The sequence below is a fragment of the Melanotaenia boesemani genome, chromosome 3, assembly GCF_017639745.1.
Source record: "Melanotaenia boesemani isolate fMelBoe1 chromosome 3, fMelBoe1.pri, whole genome shotgun sequence".
Taxonomy (NCBI): domain Eukaryota; kingdom Metazoa; phylum Chordata; class Actinopteri; order Atheriniformes; family Melanotaeniidae; genus Melanotaenia; species Melanotaenia boesemani.
This window is the reverse complement of record NC_055684.1, coordinates 12,637,653-12,661,449: the sequence shown is the minus strand read 5'-3', so window position 1 is coordinate 12,661,449 and position 23,797 is coordinate 12,637,653. Positions and strand designations below refer to the sequence as shown.

The 23,797-nt window shown below is 35.8% G+C and overlaps 1 protein-coding gene across 1 annotated transcript in view; it reads left to right on the top strand.

Annotated features, from left to right (window-relative positions):
• Positions 1-5,741: 5,741 nt before the first annotated feature.
• Positions 5,742-23,797, top strand: part of rspo4 (R-spondin 4) — a 58,560-nt gene continuing 40,504 nt past the window's right edge. The window contains exons 1-3 of the mRNA XM_041979695.1: positions 5,742-6,216; positions 17,798-17,986; positions 19,475-19,612. Coding sequence (XP_041835629.1) covers positions 6,132-6,216; positions 17,798-17,986; positions 19,475-19,612 — 412 coding nt within the window. The 5' untranslated portion in view covers positions 5,742-6,131. The remainder of the gene's footprint in view (positions 6,217-17,797; positions 17,987-19,474; positions 19,613-23,797) is intronic.

The following is a 23,797-nucleotide window of genomic DNA, read 5'->3' as shown; positions in this document are numbered from 1 at the left end:
AACTGTTACACCAATGCTGTCTCAGTTTACAAGTGAACAGACAGCAGCTTTTCAGAGGGCTAACTAGGGCTTCTATTATGTGGTCTGACTTATTCAATCAATTAATTCAAGCTACCAAGAGTGCCCCAATAGTTGGCACCCTTGTGGCCACAAACAACTGACTGGCACTATGCCAACTAGGGACACCAAGTAGCAACATCACTGCATCATTGTAGACTACCTTGAACCTCTGCATACTCATTTTCCTGTAGTTTGACCATAATATACCAGTATTAAACGATGTGACATAGGTTTTGAACAGGAAGCATATAATAGAATCAGAGCACATAGAAAATTTCCTTATCAGCATGTTAGCTTCAGCAAAAATTTTACAGCACTGTGGATGGATGTCTTGTCATCCCTCCAATTGTCAGATATGACATGACCTAAGTACTTAATTTCCTCACACACATGCAGAGGACAGTCAGACAGATAAAAGAAAAGAAAAGTGGAATTCCTATTCCCAGCGCTTCTAATTATCATTATTTGGCTTTTTTTAGCATTATATTCTATATCATAATCTACTGAGAACACACGTTCAATATTTATTGTAAACCAGCACTATATGGGCTGAGCAGGACCGAGTCATCTGCATACATATGATGGCTGACAATAATGTTCCTCCTAAGACATCCAGTGTTTGCTCTATTTAACTGATAAGATAATTCATCCATATAAACATTAAACAAAATAGGGGATAAAACTCCTCCTTCACTAACTCCATTACTAACACAGAATGGAGAAGATACAACATTGTTCCATTTAAACTGGAATCTTTGATGGGCATACGAAAAGGATAAAACTCTCACCAAAAATTTAGGTACACCCCTGTCTAGTAATTACAAAAATAATTTTTCATGACTGATTCAATCAAATGCCTGAGATGCATCAATAAAACATAGAAACATAAAACATGAATTATGGCTTTTGTAATTAAGTACAATCTCTTTAAGTGCGTATATACACAGGTCAGTACTGTGTTTTCTTTTGAAGTCAAACTGATTGTCAGTAGTGAGAACGTATATTTCTAGTTTTATCAAGAGAATTCTTTCCAGTGCAAGACAAGATACTGGCTAATGCAATAGGTCAATAACTGTCTATACTATTGACTCTACCAGCCTTGTCCTTCAGCACAGGCACTAACATTACAGACATTGACTGCTTTGTAATTCTACTCTGATGTTTGTGAAGGTTTGTTTTATTTTTAATATGCATGAACTGAAACATGCATGAATGTTTTTAATCCTGTAAAGCACTTTGTGTTGCCTTTGGCATAAAAAGCACTTTATAAATAAAGTTTGACTTGATTTGATAGAGTTAGGCAGAACACCATGAACCAGAAATCCAGTAAAGCACATGGACAGCAGCAGCCTGAGTCTATAGCTGGCATATTTGAAATGTTCTACAGTAATGCAGTCCATACTACAGGCTTTGTTAATATCCAAAGCGATAAAAATCTATAGCATCATGAACCATTGCTGTCCCCACCATCATGTCTGCAGTGAGGGAAGTATGTACCTGTCTGATACTAACTGGGTTACTTTTAACACACTTAAAAAGGTTCAAATATTTTTTTTTTTTTTTTTTTTTTTTTGCAGTCTAAATATAACTGGAATATAAATTTTACTTATTGTTTAATTTAAATCAAACATTAATAAACTAACCTGAGATTAAAAAAAAAAAAAAAAGTGTGGCCAAAATGGGGGAAAAGAAAAAAAAATCATTGACTTCAGATTTTATCAGGTGCTCACCTCCTGACCACATGTCCAGAAGCAGCTGGATTTACTCAAAGGTATTTCAGGATGGACAAACCCATTAGCTTCTGTATAGATCAAACCTGTTGCCTTTGCTAAATGTTCTTAGGCCACAGTCACTGTTAACAACCTTGGTGTTCAGAGACATGATATTTTTGTTCAATGTCTGTGTGCATGGAACTCGCATAATATGTTGCATTATTTAAGCTTTTATTCATTTTTCAAAATGAATAAAACTTCTGATCTGTGTGTATATATGGAAATGATCTCCTGCACAAATATCAATAAAATTTTCTTTTATCTTTCAGTGATGTGATTTAAGACGTAAAATATGTAAGATTTTCTGACATCAAGTGGTAAATATGAGCATAAAAATGAATTCAAATGCCAAGCCCAGTTGGAAATGAATGGTGGCTGTCAGTTGCCAAAATTCTTCCAGAAATAAACATGTTTTTATATGTGAGTGGCTCTAGTGGCCTCAGATGCAGCGATGACTACAATTACAGGTAGCTACTTCAGAATTGTGTACATGCGTAGTGTCATCTTCTAAGGTCCTTTTAAGGCATTAATTATCCCACATGGTGCAATTTCACTGCAGTTTTAAAGATCAGAGGGTTCTCACTTCATACACAGAGCTGTTTGTCCATTCAGAGACCCCGTAGGAAAAATGGTGGTACAACTACAGTAACTGCCAACAGTAGATGCAAAGTAGATATAAATGGCTCATTCAAAGACAATAACAAAATAGTTGTTTCAGTAAGGTCATTAGATACCAACAGAAACCCCGTTTTCAATAATGTATAAAATTTTCTGTTATCGACCTTTGATCTTCTTACACACTCCACCTTTAAGGTTTCTCGCTTTTTGACAACAGAAGAAATTCAATTTTTTTAATTCGACAATTTTATTTTTAGTTATTGTTTTCTTTTTTTAGTAATAGCATATACTTTTTTTAAATAAAAAAAAGTGGTTTACATTTTAAAATCGGCTTCGTTGATCTGATAATAATGTTAAAGTCAGTAAATCAATGAGTCAGTTTCATTTTAGGAGGAAATAGGTCTAAACAGAGATGTGACATCAAACACTAAACTTGTTGTGAAAGAATACGATGGAGAACAAAACAACAGAAAGGTTATGAGTCGACTTTTGCCATGCGGGTCTGGTTTCATGCTAAAAGAACATTTTTACATGGCTTGTGTTTTCTGTCCACATCTGAAAGAATGAAAAAATGTTTAAAATTTATTAGCAAAAAGTGGATCAGCTTTGCACACATAAAAAACTAAAAAGTTTATGGACAAACACATTTTTCCAATTATTCCCTGTTAGGAAACATACAGTAATTCCTTCAAAAGAAAATAATGGAAACTCCCTTTTTTTGTTTTTAAATCTGAAGTCTTCATCCATTTGACAAAGTACCATAAATAAATTCATAAAATAATTAGCATATATTTATGATTTATGCTGACAAGTACAGCTAGCTAACAAAATGCAATACAAATCCAGCAGAAAGGGTAAACCGACATGATGGATTACAAAGGGTTGATCAAACTCATGGAAATAGAAAATTCACTGTATTGAGATTTCATACGAATGAAAACTAAAGAGGCTGAGAACAAATATGAAATATATAAAAATAAATTAACCACTGTTCTAAGAGTCAGTAAGAGCAATATTACAATAAATTAGATGACAATAGAAATAACATTAGGGAATATAGAAAACTTTTAATAGTATAATAAAGAATAAGACTGCAAAGGCAAGTTATTCTAATTACTTTATTGTTGATAATAAGTAGGTAAATTATATGGATGTTGTAACAAAATACATAAATATTTTTTTCTGAATGTTGGACTTGACCTTGCTAAATAAAGTCCTGATCGTGGTAGAGCAGATTATATCAGAAAGTTTAAAAAGGTTTTTCCCAAAAGCAAAGAAAAGGGAAATATTTGAAAACACTGTGAAATGTTAAATTAAAAGTCCAGTCATTGTGACAATATTGATATGATGCTACTAAAAATATAAGTAATTTTGGGCATTGCAAAACCACAAGCACATATCTGTGCCCAGTCATTTTAAAATTGAACATTCTGACATAATAAAATTAGTAAAAAGTCATTCCTCTATGGAGCTAAATCAGGGCCAAAATGTTTGAGAAAATTTGAAAAGAAAAAATTAAATTAAGAAAATTTAAGTTGAAAATGAAAGTCAAGTTGTTATTGTGAACTTTGAAAAACAAACAATTGTATTCAAAATAAAACAAATGTTTATTTTACATTTAATAAATAATAAACAAGATTAGTGCACATTATGGATTATGTTTTGTCATTTTTAAACCATTTTTTAATTAAATTTTAATATTGATTTTTTTTTTTAATAAACAAACAATTCGACCCTGATTTAGCTCCATATTCCTCTGGTCAAAACCAGCAACAAACATTTATTTACTAACTACAGACCTATTTCAATACTCCTGGAAGATTTCTGAAACCTTTTTGAGTAACAGATTAGAAAAATTACTTGCAATATTAGATTCAAATGGGCATGTTACAAATTCCATTGACCTTAAAAAAGTATGCAGCTGCTGACCTAAAAAAAAAAAAGATTCAGTAGATCATGAAATATTATTTTAAAAACTTGAACTTCGTAGTATAAGGGGAATAGTTCTGAATTGGACCATTAGTTACTTGGAGAACAGAAAAAAAATTGGTAAACCAGAAAACTGCTGCTCTATGTCTTTGGACAGTGCCTGTGGAGACCCCCAGGGGTCAGTATTGGGTTCCAAACTATTTACATTAAATACAAATGACTTTTGAAAGGTTTCCAATGTGCTTAAACCTATTTTCTTTGTGGATGATGTGAATATCTTTTGTTCTGGACATAACTGAAAAGGTATTATAGAGCTCTTAAATTCAGAAATGGGCAAAAAGAAGTTATGATTTAATACAAATAAATTAATATTAAATATAGGCTAAATGAAAACTAAATGTTTGAGAATTGCATTAAAATTTCACAAACAAAAGTTCTAATAGATGGGGTTGATATTGAAAGATTAATAGGAATGTCATAATTAAAGAAAATTTTACTTGGAAGCTTCACACAAAACATCTACAGTCCAAAGTTTAAAGAAAAATGGCAGAATTATACAAAGCAAGAAAAGGTCTTGGATAACAGTACTCTTAATCCTCACTCATCATTCACCCCAAATGATATCATATATAATATTTGTGTCGTGTCTGCTGGACATTTTGTCGCAAAAATATATCAATAAATAAAAACATTTAGCACATCCTTTTACATGTTTTTTTTTTTCAGTTTTTACTAAATGAACCAAAGTATTTTGGCTGAATATGAAGTTAAATCGAGTCTATTGAACATAGTGAGATCATATTCCGTTCTAAAACAAATGCAGAAGGATCTCATGTTTTCCATATGTTGCTTTATTGTAATCAGTTTCTTAACCCAGTGTCTAGTCCTTTCAACTAATATTCTTAATATATTACTGGCCTAATAGAAAGGTTTTTGAGGTGCCTTTCTGCTACATTTACCTGGCTCCTTACCCAAAAACACAAAACAAAAAATATAGAAAAAAAACATGGCATAATTAAAGTTTAGACTCTCAGCTCTGCTGCTCTCCAGCTGTTTTTCTTTCGGGGTGGTCAAATTAAGTTTACTGACTGCTCACGTTTAATAGGATTGCCACAGAAAACAAAGCTGCTGAGTGCAAGCACAAAGAAATAAATAAACAGGGGAAATAAAAGGACAAGACTGAATAACAATAGATAGAGCCAGGAGGAGGGGGTTAAAGATCAGGCTACAAATATGGAACCACTTAAGGTCCTGAGAGCACACCCTGTAAAGGGTTAAAGATGGCTATGGGATAAGTGGAGCTCGTTTATCGCAAATTTGACAGTGGTAGTTAAATGTTGAGCTTTCCCTCCAAACTGCCACTCTGAGGAAGCTGACCAGGCTGCACTCCTCATCTCCAGCCTCTCCTGTGCTTTTCTGTTTTTTCTTGTCAGCTGTCTCCTCTTCCGATCCCTAAATCATCTGTACGAAACAGGACAAAGAAGAGGAAGACCCGTTTGTTTCACCGCTTCTCTCACCTAAACACTCATGGTTTCCATTGCTGCTTGGGCCTGCGAGATTATCTTCTTCGCCTCGCCTCCAAACATCCCAGTTTTTTTTTTTTTTTTTTTTTTTTTTTAAGACCTTTGCTATTTTCCGTTTTCGTCTCTTTCTGTGCCTCACTGTGGAGCTACATTTTCAACCTTGCCACCCCTGGAGTCCTTGCAGATGTCTGGAGCCTGGCGGTGAAGCGGGTGCTTGCCAGCAGCCCAGATGCATTTGCGACTCTTTGCCTTTGTGATGTCCTTGGTATGTGAGGTGATCAGGATGGGGTCCAGCGTCACTCAGAAGCAAAGTGGTGAGTACACCCCAGGCCAAAGAATCTCTCTAGTTTCTACAGTCAGGGTTTGTTAATTCTTTTTATCATCTTAAAAAAAAAAAAAAACAGGACTGACACCATTATGTCTTCCTCTTGCTTCCAAATCCACAGTTATTAATGCATCTGCTTATTTCCCGTCAAAGTTTTCATGACTAATTGTTCTAAATTCATTCATCTGCTAATGTCCAGATTTGTGTATTATGAGTCTTTTCAAATGGCCTCTTGAAAGCTGTTCTGACTACTATAGCAGACAGGTATGTGTTGACCCTTGCACTCAGGAGTGTCTGGCATTTCCTCAAGAATTTGGTTTTAATAGAGGGGGAACCCGGTCTCAATTAAGCCATCTCAGACCCCATCGGCCGACTACAAGTTAGACGTTATATAATGATTATAGGCGCTGTATGAAGGCATCAGGTGCCTCTGACTCACATTCCCTGTGACAGCAACAATATGCCACATGTAGAAATAATGTGTAAATTACACCAATTAGATAGAGGAAATTGTGCAAAGTTTAATAAGCTTATTTTTGCCTAATATTATACAAAATGACCATCAAGTCCCATGTTGAGACGGTTAATTCTAACTGATCTGAACAAACTGAATATGGATACACTTAATGGGCCTAGAGGATCAGATGCAAGCTGCAGGAACAGCAGGTTGACCCTCTGTCAGAGTAAATCTATTCACTCACAACAGATTTATGTTGTTGTTTAATTCTTCCTGTCCTCTTTCATTCCCCTCATTCTCTTCCCTCTTCTTAATCTTCTCCTCCTGCCTCCACCCTCTCAATGTCACATCTGGACTTGGTTCCTTCAGCTCTTAAAACACGCACATTCAAACTGAACTGAGAGCCCAAGAGTTTAGTGTTTCAGTGGGAAAGCTCAGCTGCAGAGGTCAGGGGGCTGAACCCATTATTATGCCCATCAGTGCTAGAACTGTGTCTGTGTGGTTACTGTAGGTAATTGTGAGCATCTGTGACTATTTTACAGGAGAACTGAAAGAGAGAGTGTGTGGTGAAGGTGATCGCGATTGCAGATAAAATGTTTCCCTGCTTGGAGTTCATAGAAATATTTTGCCAATGTGCTTTGAAAATGTTACCTATCTTCCAAAAAACTAAATAAATAAATAATCATTTTGAGAAAAGTGGAAAAGCTGCAACCAAAATTTGAAAATTGTGCTTTCCTAAACTGTTTTTTTTTTTTTAAGAGTCCTGTTTCCTTTGTGTTACACAGTTTTCCCTTAAATTAGACTTAGTGTAATGGTTTGGGAATTTAAATCGGCTAAACGTTGCATTTCTTTTTCCAGAGAAATCTGTGTCTATTCTTGCTGAAACCAAGACTTCAGATGTTTGACAATTTGCAGTTTTTGTCTGATTCTTTTCCTCATGTTGCTTGAGACAGATGTGGACGACAGGCAACCCGGTCACACATGCAGAATGAGGTCTGGCGTAGTCCTGCTGAAATAACCATGGACCTTCCAGGAAAAGATGTGGGGTGTATGTCTTATGTCTCTTAATAAATTCCAACATCCACCTCTGCATCAGTGGCTTTTTTTTATGTACAGTCATCCACACCATGGACACTGATGCTCCCCACCACCATCACACTTTCTCTGAGAACAGCCTTATCTTTGGCACCTACAGTAGAAGCAGGTGCCAGTTTTTCCTAAAAGCAGATGAAATATGGACCCACCTAACCAAAGAGCATGAGTCTACTGTCTTTCTGTCCACCTGAGATGAGCTGATGTCCAGAGAAGATGCTTGTGTATTCCAGTTCCATGTCACATTTCTGGATGCAGTGGTGAACTGAGTTGAGTGAAAATTGTTGTATAAGGTTCACCACAGCCATGTGAGTATGATGGTGTCATGACAGTTTCTCTAACAGTGTCTAAAGTCACAACCATCCAACAGGGATTTCTGAGATTTCCTTTCATTTATTTATTTATTTTTTTCTTTTTCAAAATTTTCCAAACCAAATTTCTCTACAATCTGTCATTTGTTTGAACCTTTGATGTGTTTCTCACCAAATTTGGCACAAAGTGGTGTGCCACAACCTATCCTTGTCTGGAAAGATTAAACCGTTGATGGACGCTCATTTTATACCCCATGCTGGCACCCACACCTGGCACCAATTAATCTATGATTGCAGAATTTTCCAGAACACTGATACTGTTTATTTTAGAAACTTTTCTGCCTTTCTCTGCTTCCTACTGAACTATGTGTGTTGTTGCCAGTTTAGTCTAGATTTGTTTATATTTTCTCTAAATGTAGTGAAGGCTGTTCATGAGAACACAAAACCATTGCTTTGGACTGACTTGTCTGCTAAAAAAAAAGTTTCAAATCTATAAAGTTTTTGTATGTATGTGTGCGTGTGTGTGTTTTAGAAAAACTCACAGCTCTTCTGATTATAGGATTTGTAATCATATATCCATCATTAGACATTGTAATCAGAACTTATCCGGATTTTAGCTTCATTAAGATCATATTCACTTGCTGTTTGTGCAGTTTTAGACCGTATCTATTCTAACTAACACATCTTGGACATTGCAGCATGGACAACACTGGCAGAAGTCTGAAATGATTTCATCTTTATATAAAACTAAAAATTAAACATTAAATCATCAATAATTCTGCTTGTCCAGTTAAAATGAGAATGTTTCAGTTTCAGATAAGCCTGACTGAAAAATTGTGTTCATATCTTGGTTTCTTCTTTTCTAATGACTATTTCAGGAAACTTCTAAATAATTAGTTCAATAAACAGATAAAAGAATAAGTTTGTATATCTTGTGCTTATTAAAAAAGACAAATAATGATCAGTTATTTTTAATGGAGAAATTGTAATTGGGATTCATGAATACAAATATTAGCTTTTATTAATATGACAACAGATCCATTTAATTTTGGGGGCTTTGTGCCCTTTAACCTTATGTTCCTGAAGGTAAATTAGAAAAAAAACTGAAGATGCAAAGGGATTATGTAAGTCAACTAGATGAATAATTACAAGTAAACCTTAGCATTTATCCTGTATGACAAGAGTGCGTTTGTAATTGTTATAAGACAACCAGTTGTTCACTCATCAGTGTTTAGAGGATGAACTTACAAGGTCAGTGAGGAGAAGCTAAATATAGCATAACTGTGTCGATCTCATCCATGAACGCTGCAGTTAGATAATCTGAGTCAACAGCAGCATCCAGATAAACCAAATGATTCGGACACCACCGTATCCAAGGATGCAACCACTTTAATACCAAGCTGCAGATATGCGAATAAAATCAGCTTATTAAAAACCTTCTGAACCTGGCTAGAGGTATATAAATATAACTCAATGCTGGAAAATGTGGCTAAAAATGGTACATTTTCAACCCGACTGTTATCAGTTCTGGACTTACAAACATAGATTATTAAATTTAAATTATTATTAAATAATCCATTTATTAATTTTCTTCTGCTTATCCGATGTCAGGCCACAGAGACAATAGGTGTACGGCATGAATTAAAGTTTAAAAAAATAAAATTACATAATATTAAATTAAATTAAGTTATATCAAATTAAATAACATTTAAATAATTCATATAAAATAATATTAAATTAATTTTGATTAATTTTGAATAAATAAATAAATGAACCCTAACCAATGGCACATAAAATAGATTGTGTAGTACATTTCAAATTAATGACCGATGTTAAACATCAGTTACTAAATGCACTCTAATTTATGTAAAAAAGCAATCTAATTATTAATGTGGAGTTGTCTTTGAAAAGTTTCTTTTCTAATCTCATTCATACTTTTCTTAAGTCTTTTTTATTATCACCACATTTTGTGACTTTTTAGGGTTAAAACATCTTATGAATGCTTGTATGTTTTCCTGAAGCCCCGACAGAGCTCATTACACCTGGTGCTTGTTAAAGACCCTGGGTAATACCATGCAAGGTCAAGGGTCACTGTTTTATGCTACCTAAACCTGCAGCCCCTCAAACAGCCCTGTACGCCTGCAGATCGATAGCATATGTGACGAGAACTGCTTTTCAGATGATGGGTCGAGACCTCAGCGGTTTCCTGAGTTATTTTGAGGATATGTGCTTGACACTTTGCAATGGACTCTGTACATGATCGTTGCTTTGAGCTGACATTATTCATGAACACGCCCTGAACACAAGAAGGTTAAACATCGTTTTTAGCACTTCCTAAAGCAGCTATTCAGGTGCAGGCTGCCCTTTACTGCTGTCTTTCTGAAGCTCAGAGTTTTTTGTTTTTTGGTGGTGGTTTTTTTCATCTCTTCTCTGCTGTTTGGGATCATCAGTCTGTGTGTGCCGCTTTATTTTTCTGATGTAAACTCTTAGTAGTGAGCAGAATGCCTTCTCACAGCCTTATCAATTACTTTGTTGCCAGTCTCTGCCAACTTTCTGAAAGACTGTGCCAACATTGCAACTCTGCAGTGACTGCTGAGGTTGGGTTAACTAATCATTATGCCGATCAGCCCAGAAGTCTTTAGGTCAGGCTGCTTTTGGGTTTCTAAATAATACTAATACTAATACTAATACCAGTGGTGTCACCAGCAGATTTTCCCAGGGCTTCAGCCCCAGATGTTTTGACTCTAGCCCTGGGTAGTCAAAAGAATTGTAACCTGTACTGTACATATACTGTTAAATGTAAGTGCCACCATACTGCTGCCAGTCTGTTGCTTCTCATCAGCCACAGATTTTCTAACCCACACATGTTAAATCAATTTCTCACAACTGGAGCTACAATACAGACCTGGCTGACATGGAGGACGTTGCGGGGTCTGATTAGCACTGATGTTATTGGGTATCATGTTACACTTCGTTATAGTAGCACAAGAAACACACACCCTCACCTCCCCTAACCAGGTCCGCTCTGAGTGTGTGCATGCGCAGAACAGCAAAGCAGTAAACCGGCAGATTATCTTATTTTGTAAACCCAATGGGACGTAATGGATAGTAAATTTTCTGAAAAACAGTAGCTACTCTTCAGCTTTTATTGAAGAAAGCTAAAGGATAAGAAATCATATTGGTAAGCTGAAATAATGGTCCACAAAAACCGACTATCATTCTGGCTTACACACCATTTCTGTTTAACTATCATTTTGCTAGCATACTAGCTATCCTTAGTTAGTGCTATTGCATGTTTCATTAAACACAGCAGCTCCAGGTGATCTACTTATTAGTTTAAGGAAACTGTAAATCCAGTCCTAACAGCATGATCACAGATCCAAGGATAACGGTGATAAAACTACACTAACTGGTCAACTTTAGCATGATTTTTAAGTAAACAGATATCGTTCCAATAAATTAGGTTGCATCATACCAAAAAACCAGGTCACCTGGAGCCACTGTCAACCTAACTGGAAGGTTCAGATCTGAAACTCTCCCAGTTTTTGTTTGATGTTGAATTTAATAAGACAAAATATTTATTCTATTAATCCAAAATGAAAATGTTGATCAAGGATACAGTAATTATTTCTCAGATGTTCTTAAGAAATAACTTAGGATTGTTTCTATTTGCTTTGTTCTTAAAACAAAACAAAAACAAAAAAAAAAATCTCACTTTAAATTTGATGAGGAACATGATGATATTTAATGATCTATTAATTACATTTAATTATATTTAACAGTGTTTGTTCAAAGAAGAAAATGTTTATCATTAGAATAGATTTGGATATTTTAGGTGTTTTTGTAATTTGATATGAATGAAAATGATTGTGTTAAATCATCATATGATATTGTCTCATATTCACTAAATCCTGTATTAAATCAAATCATAGCAGAATTAGTGATATTTTTAAAGATTGAATCATTATCCACTGAACTGATATAGTATTGCATCGTGATCAGACTTGTGATTTACACACCTAATGTTTAGTCTTTGAAGTTAGCCTTTTAATTACTAATAACTCCAGTTAACACTGTTTAACCAGCTTTACTGATCTGAATGTGAAGTAATGCTGTTATGTTTATATAAACTGTTTGTCCATTTCTCATCATGGTGTAGGAGGCTGAGACCAACAATTATTTAATGCATCGTAATGTTCTCATAACTACTGCAACTTCAGCGCCACTGATCCACCTGTTTTTTCATAGCTCTTTAGATTTCAGTAAATCACATTTACCTCCACTGTGACCTTTTCTCCCCGACACACATACACAACGGACAATCATAATAGGGGGTGGGTTGTAGACGGGCTCTAACACATTGCTATCTGAGAGAATCAGGTTTGACTTGTGCAGCTTGTAATTCGTGCCACGGGAGCGTCGCCTTCTGGCAAATGGACTGCAGTTTTCATCCCGCACCCTTTCTAATTACTTTGGACACATGCATTTGGTTCTTTTACTGACTTGATCCAGGATGTTATGCAACATGAACATAATGGAGATTTTATTTAAATTAGACTTTCTTACTTAAGATCCTCCTGGTGATGAGGTGTCTCTTTAGTTTAACAACAACAAAGCTAACATGACAGTTGTTTTTTTCTTTGGCTGCATCAAACGTGGCTAGATGTAGGAACAGTCTGGAGATGCAAGGAACAGGTTAAGATGGCAGACTTGTTTTTAATGCTAATGCCCAGTATCAGGTTTATGCATTTTATGGTATTAAAGCCTTTTTGATAACAGAAAAGATCCTAAACATCAATTTTCAGTGATGCAGCTTTCTACTTCTTTAACTAATATCTGACCTCATAAAGTTAGATATTTTGTTTTTTTTTCTCCAGAAACAGTAATCTCAGAGGAGAGAAGATGCATTTAGTCTCACATGAAAAATTCTGATATTCTGATGATTTGAGTTCTCATTATTGAACACTCAGATTTGAAAACTAATCCCATTAAATTACACTGACTTTCCAAAGAACCACATAATTATCCCCTTTCATTTCCTGCACTGCTTTACCTTCTGATCTTCTGAGATGCCTAAAAGCAGAAATAGTATCTTGGATGCATTTCTCTCATCGTGATTCATTTCTTTTCTTTTTTTTTTTTTTTATCGTGATTCATTTCTGCAGAATGGCGGCTCTAAAATGACTCAGTTCAACAATGCAAATGATTTTTCATGTGTTTAATTATTTTTACTCTGAAAGGAAGACAAATCTGGGTGTCAGTGAGCTCCTAAATTCAGAAAAAGGTCTAGATTTTTTTTTACATTCAGGAACAAGGTGACACGTCTGAATGAGACATGTTTTTCCTCAGTTTGGACAGACGTGTGTTTTCACCTACAGTTGGCGAGATGATGCTGCATAATGATCAAGAACATGATCATTTTAATGTAGAACAAATGCAGAAGTACATGCTGCATTCACTTACTAAACATCTTTTTGCACCTGGAGGCCAGTGAGTTTTTAGGGGTTGCATGTATCCCACCCCAGGCCACCCCTTTCCCTGGGCCTTGGTTAAACTGAAGTTAACAGCCTGAGTTTTTAGCACCTTCTGTTGCTGAGTAAGACCTAAACATAACATTAAGGTAGAATTTTTTTTTTGTTTACATTTCTACATGTTCCATCAATCAAGGTTTAGAATATTATAAAATTAGTTGTCTAATTTAAATTAATCAAAATGAGCCTTTTTAGTTCCATCAGCGAGTGATGATTTTGCAGCAGTAATGCAAATTCTAATTAAACACATATGTGACCTCTTGAAATGAAGTTTTCTCTCGCTTTGACATGACACATTTTAAACGGTACATATATGCCAATTACAAAAAAAAGAAAACTACAACAAAAGAAAACATTTCGTTTTCGTTTAGAGTTGATCTGGAATCTCGCTTTGACCTTTGAAAAACGTGTATTACCAATATATATTATTCATCTTATTGCATGTGGATATTGAAAATAATCGTCATGCATAAATCCTGCATCATGTTAGTTGCATATGATCGAGTCGAGGATTGAGCAGCTGATTTAATACGCAGTTGATGCATGTGTTGTAAGCTGACACTGAAAAATAACTTATAAAAAGGTAAAAAATAATAAGCATAAAACAACCTTTTTAATTATATGTGAACATTTTCAGACTTTGAGCTCAGTTGCTCATGATCACAAGTCTGCAGTCAACCACTATTTTGTGAGGATCCTGCTTCAATTGTTCAGACTCACGCACACTCACCTCCTGCCCTTCACCTCCACAGTAGATTGAATTCATCTTTCCATCCCACTTAGCTTGTCTCTTCAAATACCACCTGATCCCCGAAATATTGGAAGCATTCCTACAGTCTGTGTAGTCTGGTGTGCATCTGAGAGCAGACTTCACTACTCAGTCATATTCTTATATAAAGACAAAGGCAAATTTATTCGTATAGCACATTTCACACACACAACAACGACAAAGAAAAAGCTGAAATAAATAAAAAAAAAAATGCAAGAAATAATGTTCCAGTGTGGGGAAAGAAAGTATTAAAACATGATCAAGTTTAAAGATTCCAGCTTTAAAGAAACAGATGCAGATCTGGACTTCAAAATAAAAACTATTGAAATGCAGCAGAGAACAGGTTGGTCTTTAACTTGGATTTAAATAATCTGAATATTTCAGCTGATCTGAGGCTTTCTGGGCGTTTGTTCCAGACATGTGGAGCATAGAAGCTGAATGCAGCTTCTCCATGTCTGGTTCTGACTCTGAGAACAGATAAGAAACTGGATTCAGATGACCTGAGGGTTCTGGTAGGTTCATACTGGGTCAAGAGGTCACTGATGTATTTTGGTCCTAAACCATTCAGAGCTTCATAGATCATCAGCAGAACTTTAAAGTCTAATCTCTGACGGACCGGCAGCCAGTGTAAAGATCTCAGAGCTGGACTGATTTGGTCCACTTTCTTGGTCTTAGTGAGGACTCGAGGAGCAGATTTTTGAATAAGCTGCTGGTGTCAAATTGATTTTTTAGGTAAAACCTGTAAAAACACTGTTACAATAATCAAGCCGACTAAAGATGAAAGCATGGACTAGTTTTTCCAGGTCCTGTTGAGACATCAGGCCTTTTACTCTGGATATATGCTTAAGGCGATAGCAGGTTAATTTTATGATAAGACTCGTTTTGGCTGAAACTGTCATTCTGCATCTTTCATTAATGCAGCTCACATTTACCCCTTTTGGGATATTTTAAAAACAGAGATTGATTTACTTAAAATGTGATGCTTAAAATTATTAAGAGTGTGGCTGGTTCCAGTATTTTGGTATTTATTAAGATGTGTTAGTTTTGTCATTAAAAGGATTCTTATTTGCTTATTTATTTTATCATATTTATATGTGAAAGCCATTATCCACGAAAGTATAAAACATAGAACAGTACTAAACCTTTAAAGTAAACCTTTCTATGCTTTAAATGAGACCTGGGTTGTACTAAGAGCATATGGTTAGATGGTCTCAGTGATCTTTTGGAGTTATAAAAAGTGCTTGACAGCTGCTGTACCATTTAAAACTTTTAAATTAAATAAAATCACAAAAACAACAAAAACATACACAGTTTTGGTAAATGGCTGGCGTCCCATATTACCTCTGATCTTGTGACCAGAATACTACATCACTCTGTGATTCGTATCTCTAAAAACACAAACATAGTGCCATGTCAACACTTCTGTCTGGATGCTTTTCATAACAAGGGGACTGGAGCTACAGCTTCCTGCAGGACCAGGCTGGAACATAAAGTCAGACAGGAGTCTCACACTCACCCAGGCTGCTCTAATTTATATACTGCACACATATGCTCACGTGCATGTAGACACGCATGAATACATGAACACAAACACATGCTAAGTAATCAGTAAAGCTCAATATTCTATAGAAACCAACATCCACACACAACTATAAGCCACCAGTCCAGAGCTTTTCTCTCTCCTGCTCTCATGAAAAGACTCAATACAACAGTAACATCAGGACTCCATTATTCATATATTATGTTAATCTAAAACAACATGATTGTGTCATTTTGTCAGCAAATAATTGAGATGCCAGTTTACCATAAAGATATGTTAATGTCAATATTCACTGCAACAGTAAAAACAAGTAGTGGTCAACAGCAACTTCACCTGATGTGATTCAGCTAACATTAGAAAATTAAAAACTCAACTCAATTTAGACAGATAGGAGACTGCCTAACCTCAAGAGGATTCCCCAAACTTTTTCATGCAGCAAGCCACCTGTGGAGGTATGTTTGGTCCAGCAGGGCCCACCAAATATTTCATGCAGTAAAATAAGCCAAAAAGCATAAAAGACAATTTATAGCTGTTTCTGAGTTGGATAAGGACAGATGGGGACAGTAGGCTAAGTGTACAGATTAATTTAGCTGAGCCACCTCAGTATTGAAATATTCACCTGTAACTTTAACACAGCACTTTAAATTAACTAATATTTAGTTTTGTGATACTAGGAAATCCCATGAAGGACATCCTGTATAACCAAGTTTGGAATAAACAAACATTTTTATGTTTGGGCTGGTGAGATATATAACATCAACAAACCACCAAAACATTAACACTAGAATGAAGTTTTGGCAACAAAGTACCAAGATCATTATCACAGCAAGTAGTACCAGGGTCATTATTACAGCTACATGAAAAGGATCATGGAGAATATCAACTACTGTTCATCATGCTTGTAACACACCAGCCGTCTCTCCTTGATCAGTCATTTATTAAACTGTGAACTTTTGTGATGCTGCTGCTGATGGAAAGTATCCAAATTATTCCGACTTTTGCCGCCTCCTCCTCATCTGTCTTCCCTCTTTTATCTTATTCCAAGTCCATTTCACCACCACGTTTCTCTGCATCATTAAAAAAAAAATTACCATTATTTTGACCAGTCACCATTATTAGCAAGCCTTTCAGGCCACTTTTGGGTCCTGCAGGATAGTGTGCCTTGAGGACCAGGGTTGGGAATCACTGCTGCACGGGATACTACTCCTTGTGGTGAAGCAGGACAACAAAAAAAAAAAAAAATGCATGAAAGTACAAAGTCCATGTCTTAAGGGTAAAGATACGATTTTAAAACAAAATACTTGATCAAGAAACACACTTATGTATTGAAGTAAATTGTTATTGGGAGTGGGGGGGTCGCTCATTTCTTGCCCTTACAGATATGTAATGAAAACAGAGTCGGACCCAAAATGGACCCTTGATATACACAACAACAAATGTGGGATGATGAAGTGGAGTATTCCCCAATGGACACATTGAAAAACCTCTAAGAAAATAAGATTTTAATCATCATGATACTGTGCCTTTAAGACCATGTTATTATTAAAACCACAATTTTTAAGCTTATTTCTTGTTTTTAGTTGTCTCATACTTAATTTTGCTGAGGACGTCAGGTTTTACAGGTTGTGTTAAAATTTAAACGTGGGCCACTGTGGCACCATGTCAAAACCTTCAAGTGTCTTGAGCATTATTTCAAGGAGTTCAGCATGGCCATGTAATATAGTTCAGAGATTTTGGCATTTTGGCATTTTGAGGATTCAATGAGTCTCATTTCCCCTGGTCATTCCCTTCTTTCTCTTCAATTATTGCCCTCTCTGCCTTTAATTTTGATATTAACTCTTCTTTTGTCCTAATTGACTCTGTTGCACAGCTCCCAGAGACACATCAGAGGACTGTCGGAGCTGTCTGGAGTGTTCACATGACAATGGCTGCGTACGTTGCCCAGAGCGACTCTTCCTGTTTCTGCAGAGGGACGGGATGTCCCATCATGGAACTTGTCTCCACGCCTGCCCTGCTGGACATTATGGACAGAGAGGAAGGGACATCAACCACTGCATGAGTAGGTTTGCTTTCCATTTTCTATAGAGTGGGGAAAAGAGACTAAGTATAACTATATTATGATTAAAAGACCAAAGCTTTCACTAACAGCTCCCATTGACACAGATTTACACTTTCTGACTACAATGTTTTTTAAAACACGCACCTTGCTTTATTCTTCCCCAAATATATATATATAAAAAAAAAAAAAACGCAGCGTCAGCTACGCCGTAACCGACCTTATGCAGACGCCGGTCGAGTATAAATCCAGCTTAAGTTGTTTCTACACATGCTTGAACCACATGGGGATTAGGTGACGTAATGAGTATCATGGAAGACCTGGAAAAATGGCTGCAGCAAAACAGAACCGGACTGTGGCAGATACAACATTTTTGTTGGAAACTCTGAAAGAGATAAGGATTTTTGAAATGGTTCAAAAGGTTCAAAATAAATAAAAAAAAAACATCTTCTTCTGCATTATTACACATTTCACATGTCAAAAGCATTGCAATCATATTAAATCTTTCAGTCATGTAAACACACAACTGATCTCTAGAGTATTTAGAATCCTTGTAAACGTAAATAGTGTTGCTCAGGTTCACAGTTCGCAACAAATAGATTACAGATTAAAACTGATCAAGTTCATGCTTGTCTTGTTGGATTCAACAAGGTGTTGGAAACATTCCTCAGAGATTTTGCACCATATTAACATGACAGCATCACACAGTTGCTGCAGATTTATTGGCTGCACATCCATGATGAGAAGGTCCTGTTCCACCACATCGCAAAGATGCTCTATGGGGTTGAGATCTGTGTGATTGTGGAGGCCGTTGGAGTCCAGTGAACTCATTGTCATGTTTATAAAACCAGTTGGAGATGATTTGAGTTTTGTGACATGGTGCATAATCCTGCTGGAAGTAGCCATCAGAAGATGCTACACTGTGGTTATAAATACATGGACAGCAGCAATACTCAAGTAGGCTGTGGTGCTATGGGTCCCAAAGTGCCAAAACAACCCCCACACTATTACACACCTAGAGCTTGAACCATTGACCCTCAAGGACTGGACACCCCTGGATGAAAACCTCATCTGTTGTTTTTCTTGGAGGAAGTAACTTTTTAACTTTACACACAATATGTGCCAACTTTACATCTGAAGGCTAACGGATCAGAAGTTATAAAGTAAACAACTTTTTCCTGGTTTCCTTACACTTAAAGTAACCTTTTAAATATTTTCAGTTTAGGTTTAATACCAAGATTTAATCAGAACTCTCTAAGCTACTTTACTACCAACTAATGTAACTATGAAATAGCATTAAATCTTCTCTCCCTGATGCTGTCGGAAAACGGCCCCATCCCATATGTCTTTCACACCGTTCACCACCTACAATAAAAAATGAGCATAAAGAGGTGAAACAGTAACTGTGCTTTTCTCTAAACTCACATTAAAATAACAAAACAAAACAAGTGTTCTGCATTGTGATGTATGTGTGATGCTTTCTCCTCTCAGAGTGCAACTCTTTGGACTGTGAGCATTGTTTCAGCCGAGACTTCTGCACCAAATGTAAGCCCGGCTTCAAGCTGTACAAGGGAAAGTGTCTGACCCGCTGTCCAGAGGGAACCTTTGTTCACCAGACAGACTGTCTTGGTAAGTAAGGCTTGTAGCTGGTCTTAACTCAGCACAAATATAAAAAAAACAGCTATAGCTTTGATAATGATCCTGTTTCATACAGGTTGTTCAACATTTAAACTCTCAGACTCAGAATACAGTTTGGCAACATCTCTCTGAAATGAGCACATTCTGGAAAAGATGTTGGCTGGATTGTAGGATATGTTGTTCCTAAACCTGTTAATATTCTTGATAAGTGCAGATATACAAATTATCTATAATGTGCACAAACTGGGCTCCATATTTGTTACACATGGACCCCATCGAGACAGAAGATAGTTTAACAGACTTTATTAGAACTCAAAAACAGGAAAGAATGTCTTACTGTACACAGAAGTGCAAGAAGAATCACGGCGTCTGGAAGGGAAGGGAACGGGGATAAGTCCATGCTTCCCGATAGGGAATGAGGGTGGAGCTGTTGAATATATAGCCGGGACAGGCGTGAATGATGTAGAGATTGGAGATGGACTAGCAGGAGCAGGTGTGACTGATGAGTAATCCAAAGTTTGGTGTCTAGGGTGCCTGGCTGGACCAGGTGAGGGCGTGACATTATTCAGCACACAGAGAACATCAATTTGTCCACCCAGCTTGAAGTGATGGAAACGATAAATAGTGACTTCTGCAAAAAACTTTTAACTCTTTAAAAAAAAATAAAAATAAAATAAAAAAAATTTCAATACAGTTAATAAATCAAAATTATAGCACTTTTCATGTAGAGGATTTGTAACTCAGAGTGCTTTCCATCTTAAAAAAAAAAAAAAATAAATAAAAAAATAAAAGCAGCAACGATGAAAAAATAAAGCCACATCCTTCAACTGGGGTGTTGGATTGTCACTGAAAACGGTTCCTCTCTGTGTGGCTTCAGACCGACGACTAACATTTCTGTTTTATCCTGTTTGAGCTGTTAAACAGTTTTCCTCCATCCATGTCTTAATGTCTAAACTACAGTTAAAAAGTGCATCATTAGGGCAAGTGTCATCAGGAGTAGCATGACCTAAAATTAAGCCTTGGGGAACACTGTATCTATCAGAAGCTGCTTCATTGATACAAATATAAAAATCTCTGTCAGAAGGACTTGAACCATTTTAAAACAGCACCAAAATGTCATGGTCCTCAGAATCAAAGTCAAGCAATGCAAGAGCGGAAAGTTTTTTGTTTTTTTTTTAAATTAAGTTGGTGCTGATCGTCTACAACTTTGTCCAGTGGTGTCTCCGTACTGTGGCTTGTCCTGAATCCGGACTGATAGACCCCAAATATGCAACTGTCCTTCATGAAAACAATTAACTGATTAAAAACAAGTTTTTCACACATTTGGCTTAAAAACGGTAAACTTGATGCAGGTCTATAATTGTTGAGACAGTAAATTTCCTTTGGGCCTGACCAGCTGTTTTATGGGCAGCTGGGAAAACACAAGTCTGAAGAGAGTTATTCACAGTAATAAGTATAACAGCCTCCTAAATGTCACACATCAATTTGAAAAGGGGTGTAGGATCGGGTCTGAAAGCCAAGTTGTTGGTTTTGTTTAGGCAATACCTTTGCTAAGATCTCACCATCAACCAGGACAAAACTTTCCAGTTGTCCTCAATAGAATAAGTGGTTCATCTCAGTTAAAATTAGAGATGGGATTTATGGCTCTTTTAAGGGAGCAGGATCTTTTCACAATATCTTACAAAATTTCACAAAATATAAAATATGTACCTATATGAAATCTACCATACAAGATTTAAAAAGTATAGAAAAAATATAGATAAAAAAGGATAAACCTGAGCAGTCAGTGCAAATTCTAGTAAATGTTTTAGATAGAATTCACAGTATTTGTTTCCAAACAATACTCTCTGCCCATAGATGAATGGAGCTGTTGGACATCAGACTTCTATGATGTCACAAATGTCTTTTTTTTTTGTTTTTTTTTTTTTCATTTTACTCAACTGTATTACTTCTTATTTACTTATTTATTCATTTATTTATTCATTCAGTCATTTTTAGCTGGGGGGGGGGGGGGGGGGGGGGGGGTCGGGCTTGGCATGTGTACTGTATACATGTGTGCGTGTGACTACATTTTCATTCTTGTGCTTTTAATCATGTAAAGAATTTTGTGTTGCCTATGGCATGAAAAGCGCTTTATAAATAAAGTTTGATTTGATTTGATTAAGACAGTGTCAAAAATTTGTTTATAAAAAGAATGGCTCACAAATGAACAGCTCACAACTGTGAATCGGTTCCCATCTTTCATTTAAAAGAGTCGTTCAAAAGAATCGATTCGTTCATGAACGTCACATCTCTAGTTAAAATCCACAGGGTGACGATCATTAAACCAGATCTAATGTTGCTAATTTTATTTTTAGTAACAGGACTATTCAAAATATTAAAGGTTATAAAAAGGTTTTTTTGGGTCATGGGTTAAAGGTGTGTCTGTTTTTTCTGACTTGTATGTGATGAGTTGTTCTTTAAAAGTTTACAAGTCAGTGGTAAGTTTAGGTTTTTTTTCAGCTCTTCTGCAGTTTCTTTGATTTCTTCATTTATTTACGGTGGTTTTGAAAGTTTTTTTTTATTTTAGCAACTAAATCAAGGTCAAATCACTAAACAGTCAAATCACAAATCTTTTAATTATATTTCTTTTACATTTTACACAGCATCCTAGCTTTAATAATCTATGAGATGACCTCTGTTTATAAATATTCCACATCTTCTGGCTACCTCAGTGCTTCAACTGGACGAGCCTCTGAAAGGCAGCTGTTGCTTTGCAAACACACTTGAGCATTTTCACATGACCCACTGTGCAGATATTTTATATTTCATTGTAGTTATTTCCAGTAACAAAGGTAGACAAAAAAATGCTGCTTTCAGCTATTAATTGTGTCCAGGTGCCTTATTTTACCACTGACCCCTGTTTTTGATCAAGTTTTTAAAGCATCTCAGTTCTGAGAACATTGTTTGAGAAACCTAATTGTTTTTTGACAATTTTCCAAACATGCACGACACAAAACATCTGGAATACAGCAGCAACACAACACCAGCTTCCAGATATCTATTTAGTTTTTATACATATGGATCCTTACCAAATTCAGACGTTAGTCAAACAAAAATATAGCCGTTGTAATGCTAAAATATATAATGGTAGAGCCTTAAGTTTAAAGAGGGAACATCTAAAGCTAATGTTGCTGCTGACCAGATGGAGACATAACAAATTTTTTTTAAGGTTCTAGGTATCGTCCTTACAGGTGAACACACAACCCAGACTCACAGTAAGACAACACTAAATAAAAAGCTTTGGTTTCCTGCTAACAGACAACAATTTAATATTTCATAACACCCAACTTTTGATCTCATGTACATCAGAAAGGCTTCTTTCATGTAATATGTTCTTCTAAGTTGCAGATGTGGTGCTTAGATTTGTGATATACAGTCAAAGCAGTGAAAATGTCTATTTTAGCCCTTAAACTCCTATTGTTACTATATTATGAACTATAATCACAACCATTCCATTAAAGATATATATATATATATATATTATTGTTAGACAATTCACACAAATTTCTCTTGCATTTTCCTTAGTGCAGCATTTAAAGAATTAAGACTAATTGTATTGTTTCCTGAACCTTAATTAAGCAGTTCTTCAGATACGAGATTCAAACAGGACATGAACTTTGAGATTCTGGATCATAGTCATGTCTAAAACGGAGTATTCGGGCCACATTAAGAAAAATACTTTTTCACTGGCTTCCAGAATAAAGTCATTAAAGAATAAAGTAATTTTACGTGACTAAAGTAATATTTTAACCAGTTCTTTTAGAAGATGAGTGTTGTTTAAATGACAGCGACAGAGCATTTCGTGAAGTTGTACTTCACAGGTTTCACAAACCAGGAGATACGTAATATTTTGGCACATCAGCACCACATTATCATTACTACCAGGACTTTGAGAATAATTTTCAAGAAAATAAATCTATTCTGCAAAATAAGCAAGCGGACTTGGAAGAAATCATTGCTCTTGTGGAGGCAGAAATGGCTGGAACTGGTACAATTACAACTTTATTCTCGTAACAATACAACTTTTTTTCTAGTAATATTACAACATTATTCTCGTAATGTTACGACTTTTTTTCTCATAAAGTTACAACTTTATTCTCATAATGTGACAACTTTATTCTCAAATCTTGTGAA